Raw genomic sequence first — 9,499 nt, forward strand, 5'->3', positions numbered from 1 at the left:
AACAGCAGTTTAATTCATAATGGTCAAAAATGAAAATCAATCAAATGCCCAACAAAGACAAAATGGATCAACAAAATGCCATATATTTACAAAATGGCATACCAAGTGACAATTAAAACATAACAAAATGATTGCTGCACTCAACAGTATGAATGACTCTCAGAAACATTATATAGAACAAAATAAGCCAGTGCATACACACTGATTCCTTTTGCGTAAAGTATTTATAAACTATAAACTTTTATATCAACAAACACGAGGTGATGGAAGCTGGGAAGAGACGACATGGAGGTGAGGGTGGGGGAGTGAGGGTTGACAGGGGAAGGGCATGAGGGAAACTTCAAGGGAAACAAAATGTTCTGTGTCTTCATTTGGGAACAGCTCACTCAGGAGTACAGGCAAAATTAACAAGATGTGCTTGAAATGTGTGTATTTTACTCCGCATATTATATCTAGGTATGTGCTAATGTTACAGCCTCTGAACAAACAGAGTCTAGTGGCTGGATAACTGCATCATCTCACAAGGGCCTACCTTTACTTGATACTTCTGTGTAGTATACTTCATGAGCAAAACTGGGAGAGAGGGTGGAGAAGGAGATGGAGAGGATGGAAGAAGAAATTTAAAAGAGAGATACAGAGTATTGTTTCTGAACAATAGAAACAATAGACGCATTGACACACAAAAGATAGTCCACTCCCTGGAGTGGGAGGCAAGGAAGAAGAGAGCCAGGTTACAACAATCAGTTTTCCAGGAAAGCAAGTTTTGGGGCTTTGGGCTGAGTCAAGACCATCTGCAGTATTTACAGAAGAGTGAAATAATTGACCTTAATATTGATGGTGCTTGAATTTCCAATCTTCTGTTCTTCCTGTTTGAGAAAACAAGAGTAGGGCTATATGTATTTTTAAAGAGTGTGTTTGTGCTACACATAGAGGTATTTTTCATAAGGAATTAAATGGAAAAAATAATCACATACCTAGAGAAACTTACTGCTTGAGATGTGCATGTGCTTTTCTACATGCGTAATGCACAGCTGCACTCTGAAGTGAGGGATTATGGGGTCCAGTAAGTCAGGCCAGTTCATCCATCACTCAGGAGAAGATGCAATCTCAGGCCCCTATCCCCTGGGAGACAAAGGGGTTTAGAAACCATCTGATTTTAAGTGGGATTTCTTTCTGCACTGGCTTTGAGGGATGCTGCTTAGCCCAGGTGGCCCTGATTGAGAAGGAGACTGATCTACGTCACTACCCAGACCAGGTTCAGCAGTTGTGATGTTGGAGGGTTCTCTGTCCCTCAAAGCCCAAGCCACCCACCCATAGGTCATAGTTAAGCTGCCTGGAGGTAGTGTCCTTTTGTCCTGACTGTGCTTGTTCTTCTCTTTGCCTCTCCTCACCCTCAGACCCATTCTCCACCCCTCTCTGACTGATCTGCATTTCCAGAGGCTGACACAGAGACTTCAACACCTGGGCTCCTTATCCTTGCCAGCTGGTTCCAGATGTATTCAGCCATGGGAAGTGTTAGCAGGAGACTGGACAGCAGCAGGTGAAAGAACTCAAGTACCCTTCCTTCTCCCTCCCTGCCTGCGTACTGCATCTTAGGCAATACCCTGTAATTCTTCACTATGGCTCCAGGAGGCCTGCCCTTCATTTGTTCGGCTTTCACTGGGCTCTGATAACATCTTTCATTCCTTGCTTCCCTTCTACCTGAGACTGGTGATGCTTTTTCTCTTTTGCACAGTTCTGTGAAAGCAATATCCGCTATTTATTTCCTTAACTTATATTTTCATTAAGACCTTTTTATTTGGACCTTTTGGGTTGAATTACATTGTCTGTGGAATTCTGATACAGAGCTGACCCTTTAATATATCAGTCTGGTTTTCATGCTGTGGCCAACACAATTCCTTCACAGTGTATGACTGCAGCACCCTGACTCTGCTGACAGTGTCTGTGTGAACAGACATCCTATGACAGCCCCACAGTGACACCAGCCTATGGAAGAGCTGAGACGTACCCGGAGTTCTGGGTAGCCCTGGACCCACTAAGCCATCCTCTCATGCCTTAGTAAAATTATGCTAATAGCAACCCAGTTCTTTTCCCACTTCTCTAGCTACCTGGTGCTTCTGTTCTTGATAATATTTTTCTTCTTCCAGCTTGAAGATAAGTCAATCATCTGCAGCTGAAAGCAGAAATACAATGGAAATTGAGTTGTTCTAATTTCACTTTTATTTCAACTAATATTATATGTTCAGTCTCCATAAAAACATTTTTTTGGCCTCTTCACTTGTTCAGTGTCTGTCCTCCCTCATTGGAGGGTAGACTCCACATGACAAAGATTATGTTTATTTCATTATCTACTATATGTCCAGGGCCTAGAATGGCAATGCATAGAATATAGTAAACCCTCAATAAATATCTGTTGAATAAATAGATGAATAGATATTGTATATAATGCTGCTGTGAACATTGGAGTGCATGTATCTTTTTGAATTAGTGTTTTTGTTTTCTTCCAATATATACCCAGGGGTGAACTGCTGGATAATATGGTAGTTCTGTTTTTGTTTGAGGAACCTTCATATTTTTCCATAGTGACTACACCAATTTACATTCCCACCAACTGTGCACAAGTATTCCCTTATCTCTACATCTTTGCCAGTGTTTATTTGTGATCCTTTTTGTGACAGCCATTCTTACAGGTGTGAGATGGCATCTCATTGTAGTTTTGATTTGCGTTTCTCTGATGATTAGTGATGTTGAGCATCTTTTCATGTGTCTGCTAGCCATCTATGTGTCCTTTCTGGAAAAATGTCTATTCAGGTCTCCTGCCCATTTTTTAATTGGGTTGTTTGTTTTTATGATATTGAGTTGTATGAGGTATTTACATATTTTGTATATTAACCCCTTATCAGTATATATTGTATATACACAATAAAATATTTCTCAGCCATAAAAAAAATGAAATTCTGCCATTTTCAACAATGTGGATGGACCTAGAGAGTATGATGCTTAGTGAAATAAGTCAGACAGAGACAAATACTCTATGTTATCACTTATATGTGGAACCTAAAACAAAACAAATGAATGTATGTAACAAAACAGAAAGTGACTCATAGATATAGAGAACAAACTGGTGGTTACCAGTGAGGAGAAGGAAGAGGAGTGGGGCAAGATAGGGGAAGAGGATTCAGAAATACTAACTAATATGTACAAAATATATAAGCAACAAGGATATATTGTAAGCACAGGGAAACATAGCTATTATTTTGAAATAAATTTAAATGGAATATAATCTACAAAAATACTGAATCACTACGTTGCAACCTGAAACTAATATAATATTGTAAATCAACTATATTTCAATTAAAAAATAAATGCCCCCGGGGCAACACCGTCCCCACCACCACCACCACCCCCCGGTATGGCCGCCCAAGGCGACCCCCGCCCGCCACCACGCCGCGTACCCGCGACCGTCGTGGTGATCTCCCGGAGCGTCTCTCTCCCGCCCGACCTCCCCGCCACGTCGTCCCTTGAGGTTTGGGTCCGAGGGTTCCAGGGGGGCCGAGTCCCCGCCACGCGCGCCACAGTCTCCGGCACCGGTCACGCCCCCCCCCCCGTTCGCGACCGCCCCCGCGCCGAGCCTCCGGCGCATCATGAATGGGTGGCGTGGCGGTGGTGGCTCCCCGTGGGGCCGCTCGCCCGCCCGTCGCCTTCCCGCCGCCGGCCCTGGACCGGTTCCCCCACCGGTCGTCGGTCCTCCGCTCCGGGCCCTCCTTCCCCTCGCTGGGCTCCGAGCCCGGGGCCTCTCCTCCGTCGTCCGTCCGGCTCTCTCTCGCTTTCTCTCTTTCCCACCCTCCCACGTGTGCTCCCTGCCCGCTCGCCCCCCGCCTCCCGTCGAAGCCTCCCTTACGCCCTCGGTGGCGAGAGGGGGCCCGGGACGCGGGTGCGGGGCAAGGGCCCTAGGGGCGGAGGGTTGGGGTTAAGGAGAAAAGAGGGCCGCGTTCCGGCGCGAACGGGAGGTCTCTGTCCGGTTTCGGGGACACGGTGGGGGCGTTGTCGGGCGGTGGCAGTGGTGTCTCATGTGGCGGTCGGCCCGGCGCCCGGACGGGGCCCCGCGTCACGGGCTAGTAGCGCCGAGGCCCGCGTGCTGCGGGCGGCCGCGGGCGGAGAGCGTGTTGGTTTGTGTCTGGGCGGCGGCGAGCGTGGGGCGCTCCGTGCCCCCGCCTAGCCCGCCTCCCCCACTCCGGGTACCTAGCACGTCCTGGCGCGGAGGTTTGAAGACCCATGGGAGGTCGCCCGTCCGTCTTGGGGTCGGGCGGTCGGGCCCGCGGGGAGTCGGGACGCCCCTCCCTTCTCCCCCAGACTCCGCTTCCCCCCGCCACACGGGGCCGGCGCGCCGCGCCGCGCGCCAGTGGTCCTCTCCGCCGCGGCAGTCGGGAGGGGGCTACCGGGCGGCTGTGGTGCGGGCTGTGGCCGTGTGCTGCGCGCATACGCGCCCCGTGTCCCTGGGGGTGGGGAGGTGGGAACCCCCCGAGCGCCTGTGAAAAAATAAATAAATAAATAAATAAAAATAAATGAATGGGTAAATAAATAAGGGTGTAAATGAATAAGACAGTAACATAATTTTAGGCCAATTCTACTAGTGATACAGGAAATACAGTCACTTTTTTAACTCAAGTCATGGCTACATGAAAAGCTAATTAAAAAGGAAAGCAGGAATAATAAATGTAGAAGCAATGAGGGAAATAGAAAATCACTATTACAGCACAGTAATAATTGCTCCAGGCAATTGATGAAAGCTAAAAGTTAGTGGGTGGTACTTTAAGGAGAAATAGGAATTTGCATAGCCTCAAAGTATCTCCTGCAAAATATTTAATGACTGTGCTGGCTTTAGAATATGTCCAGGAACCCTTTGACATTCCTTCTAAAAGGTGAAGTTTAATGCAGTCACTGCTGAGTGTGGGCTGAATGCAGTGAGTTGCTGCAATGGACAGAGTAGGGTTTCTCAGCCCTCCCTCTTCTTTGTTGCAGAGGCCACTCTGTGATGGAAGAAGTTCTGCAGCATCTCTCGCTTCTGCCCACCGGTGCCAATAGCTCCCCCTCCGTCTGTGACAACATGTCTTCAGATGTTACTGAGCATTTCCTGGGGAATAAAATCACCCCAGTTTGAGCACCCCTGAGGCAGAGTGTAGAAAGGGAATAGTAGTAACTTTACAGTGAAAAACCGGGCAGAAACCACCCTAACCCAGAGATCAACATGAACATCACCAGTGATAAATCATGTTAACATGTACTCCCTGATATGATGAGATGGGAAAGGTACAGGTCTCATTATGAGAAAGTATCAGACAAACTCAAACTGAGGAACATTCTACAGCTATATCCATCAAGTACTCTTCAAAAGGGACAAGGTCATGATAAACAAGGAAAAATTGGGGGGAAAAATCACAGATTGGAGAAAACTATGAAGACGTAATGATTAAATGCAGCAAGGTGCCTGGATTGAATGATGTAACAGAAAAATAAACGTTAGTGCAAAAAATTGGTGAAATATAAAGTCTGTAGTTCAGCTTATAGTGTTGTACTGATGTAAACTTTTTGGTTTTGGTAAATGTATCATGGTTCTGTAAGATGCTAATGTAGGAAAAGGAGGGCATATGGGAACCATCTGTATTATCACAACTCTTCTATAAATCTAAAATTATTTTAAAATAAAGGTAAACAATGAAAAAAAGAAAGGTAATGACAAAAGGAACTAGACACAAGTGAGGGTGGAGAGCACTGTCAATCTTCCTCTATAAGACATGCTCCTAGCCTCTGTAGCTTTTTCCTGGCCCTACATTTCCACTACCCATTGTCAGTCCAAATTCATAATTCAGCTTATACTTGGAGTAACTTCTGGATTATACATTTTACTCCAGTTCCACAACAGCCTCATCACTACATAAACAAGATATAAAATTTCCAGGCCTGAGGTTGAAAGAAATAGCTTGAACAAAGTTTCCTGTAACCCAACTACAATTGATGGAAATCTCCTGGAAGTAAATTACTTCTATTTATCCCCTTGTCTTTTTGAATGCCTAGCTGATGCTGCAGGCCCTCGGGGAATGGAGTCTCCTTTGGTGAAAAGGCTTTTGTTCCTTTGAGTTTTCTCCCCAGTGATGCTTTCATGGACAGGCTGCACAGTGAGATCTCCTCAATCATGAGGGGCACTAAGCTCTTCTAACTGGAGAACTACCTGGACCATAATGGGAAGTGTAGAAATGTTAAGACAGCCAGGTATGGGTGAAGAAGTGCAGTACAGCTCCAGCAAGGGCAAGGGGAAGACAGCACACAGCTATTTGTTTTAACAGGAAAAAACATTAGTTCTGATTCCAACGCCTCCACTTGGTTCCCAAGGAACTATACCCATGGAGTCTTCTTGGCTGGCCTCCTCTAGTGCTTGGGCTGGACCATACCTGGAGCCCGTGACACCTTAAATGCAATGCCTTTCCATTATGCTTAGCCTACAGGAAGGTTTGAATATTCACGGACTTCATGCACTCCTCGGCCCTAGCACATGGTCGCTTAATGAGGGCATTTTTCTCCACACCTTGCTAAGCCTCCTTGGAGATAACCCTCATAGTGGTGCTTACCTTGTGGGAGGGAGCCCCACCTCTCTCCTAGGAGCTGCATAGAAGAAGAGTATGGGTATAGCCAACACTCTCTAGTGTATGACACTGTGATAGTGACATCGGTCACTTGGCCTGGCAATATTCAACAAAAAACGTTCCTAAGGGCTGTGGGCAGATTCATGAAGTCACTGGTCCCATGGACGGCTGACACATCATCTCTAACCAAGAAAAGAATTAGGCCTCATGGCGTCAGGAGACCTATGGTTTTGGTCCCTCTAATGTAGGCATGTGAATGTTTAACGTATGGGTTCCCCCAACTATAAAATAATACTTATGTTTTTTAGAAAAGGAAAAGATAAATTTAAAAATAAATTGAAGATTATCTCAAATTATCTCAAAACATTAAGCATGAAACAGACCCCCGGATAGAAGCCATTAAGGAAAACGTCTGTAAGATTTGATTTCATAAATTTTAAAATCTTTGGTACTGTGAAAGGCATCATATAAATGGTTTAGAGACAACCTGGGGAAAAAATATTGGAAATACATGTGGTGGACAAAGAATTAATATTCATGCCTACACATCAATGAAAAAAGAAAAATTAATAGAAGATTTGATAGTGGCTGTGAACAAGCAGTTTACATATAAATAAACACAAATGTCCAATAAACATTTGAAAAGATACAACTTTATTAATAGTCAAGTAAAATTTTGGATAAAATAAATATTTAATTTAAAAATTTAAACCAGAATAAGATTTTTTTTCTGACCAGATAGACAAAAACTAAAAAGAATATTGACATCAATTCAATATTGGCAGGAAAATTGGAGCTATCACCTACTATGGGCTGAAGTGTAGATTTGTGTAAATTAAAAGTGATATTCTTTGCACAAAGGTAAATTTATACAAATATCTTGAAGACAATTTGCCAAATGTATCGAAGCTTAAAATATGCATGCTTCTTACATTCAGCAGTTCCACCTATACCAAGAATTCTTATGGACATATTTACACAAATATGCATCAATAATAATACCAACCCAAAGAAAGTTGTGAGACTTAGATTTTTAAAATGTATGTAAAATTTTGAAATAGTGCCTGATACTTTATAAATAGTCAATGTCAAATATTTTTATTTTTACAAAGATGTTAATTATGGTGAGGACTATAGCAATCAATAAAAATAAAATCTATCTAAATGTTCATCATAGGGGAATGCTTAAATAAATCATACTTTATCAACATTGGCACATGATTGTTCATCAATAGGTATTTGTTGCACTAGGTGATTACTGCTGACTGACTATAGAGATGCGGTTTCATAGTGTGGTTTTCCACAAACGCTGGATGATTCCTGAATATCTGCTTGTCTTTGGATTAGAGCACCGTGATTTCTCGCGGCTCCCTCTGCCACAGGCTGCCCCTCCCCAACCCCACTCACCCCCGTGATTGCTGCGGAGGCACAGGACAGGCTGCACGAGGGCACCTGCCAGAGGCCGTCTTCTGGGTGTGAGGAAGCCCCTAACCTCAGGGGTGATGCCAACTACCTCAGCCACAATTCCAGCTCTCCAAACCCACACAACCATACCCCAGCGCTCGGTGGCGTGATTGCTGTGGTCCCGGAACCTCCGCGCAGGCTGGCGGTCACCCAGTTAGACCCTATAGGGTGTTTCGGTTCCAGGCCTCCTGTTTAGGAAGGCACTGACTCTGAGCCAGAATCTCTGTCCCTTCTGCAGCAGGTGTTCCACGTTCACGTGTTGGAATGTACATTCTGATGCATGTTTTGCTGTATAGAGAATCCAATTTGTTTCGTATTTTTAGTATGCCTTGTTCACCTGGAGCATGCTTTTTGCTTCCCAGAGCTATCACTAATTCACTGATTTCACGTGCTGGGAAAGAAGAAAGGCAGAATTCTTTAGGGATGGCTGACACCCTCCATGGAATGGAGAGTGGGTCTTTGGCAGTCTCAAATCAATTATACTAGCTCTGGCAATAGCTGTTGGGTATCAAAGTTTTGTCCAGGAACCCCTAAGGGTCCCTCGAATCCTTTCAATAGGGTCATAAGTTCAAAATCATTTTCATGATGCTAAAGAGGTGTTGGGTTTCTTTTTTTTTTTAATGTTTTCACTGTCATTTTCTTACAGTAGGGTTTTCTAGAGGCAATATGGCATATATCATCATATATTGCATATAGAACAAGTAGAATTCAGCCTTCTTCTATTAAGACAGTAAAGAGATTTGTGAAAAGGTGAAGCAATGCCAGCTTTCTCACTATTTTTTTCATTTTAATAAAATGTTAATTTTTATAAAACAGAATTTATTTTACCATCAAATGGGTTTATTATTATTTTAAATGAATAATAAAGATATTAATGCATGTCAGCTTTAATTTCTAATACAGGAAATATTGATAGACAAGGTCTTAGGTGTGTTCAGTAATTTTAAGAGAGTAAAGGGAAACTGAGACTAAAAGATTTGAGAACTGCTGCTCTGTAGGATAATGTTTAATTCTTCCTTAAAAGTGAGCTAGCAAAGCATTTGGTCCTACGTGTCGAGGAGTTACCATCTCTCTAGTCCAAGTACAACCTCCTGCACTTTTTGATTTCACCCTGTCAGCTGATGCTGGCTCACTGAATCCCCACTGTCTGCATGTCCTGTAGGCTCTCTCGGCTTGATTGACAGAGCCTGCCTACTGCCTCTCTAGTGTGGCTAAACTAGGGCTTTGCTCTTCTCTTGTTTACAGTCTATCGAATATTCCTGCCTCACCTGCCTGTTAATCTTTTTCCCCAGTGAAGCAACCATGGTTTTAGTGCTCAACTATTGATCTCTATTTGGGGTCCAGAAGGTCAATAAAAGGCAGTCAACTATACTCACAATTGATTTTAGGAGTAT

General features: G+C 43.8%; 1 protein-coding gene across 1 annotated transcript in view; it reads left to right on the forward strand.

Moving 5' to 3' along the window:
• Positions 1-2,177, forward strand: part of LOC309825397 (NADH dehydrogenase [ubiquinone] 1 beta subcomplex subunit 2, mitochondrial-like) — a gene marked incomplete at both ends in the record, with an annotated part of 58,830 nt that extends 56,653 nt beyond the window's left edge. Inside the window, 2 exons of the mRNA XM_082658927.1 lie at positions 1,955-2,020; positions 2,148-2,177. Of these exons, the coding sequence (XP_082515053.1) occupies positions 1,955-2,020; positions 2,148-2,177 (96 nt within the window). The remainder of the gene's footprint in view (positions 1-1,954; positions 2,021-2,147) is intronic.
• Between the last annotated feature and the right edge of the window lie 7,322 nt (positions 2,178-9,499).

This window comes from Grampus griseus, assembly GCF_964374135.1.
Source record: "Grampus griseus genome assembly, chromosome: 7".
Lineage (NCBI taxonomy): Eukaryota > Metazoa > Chordata > Mammalia > Artiodactyla > Delphinidae > Grampus > Grampus griseus.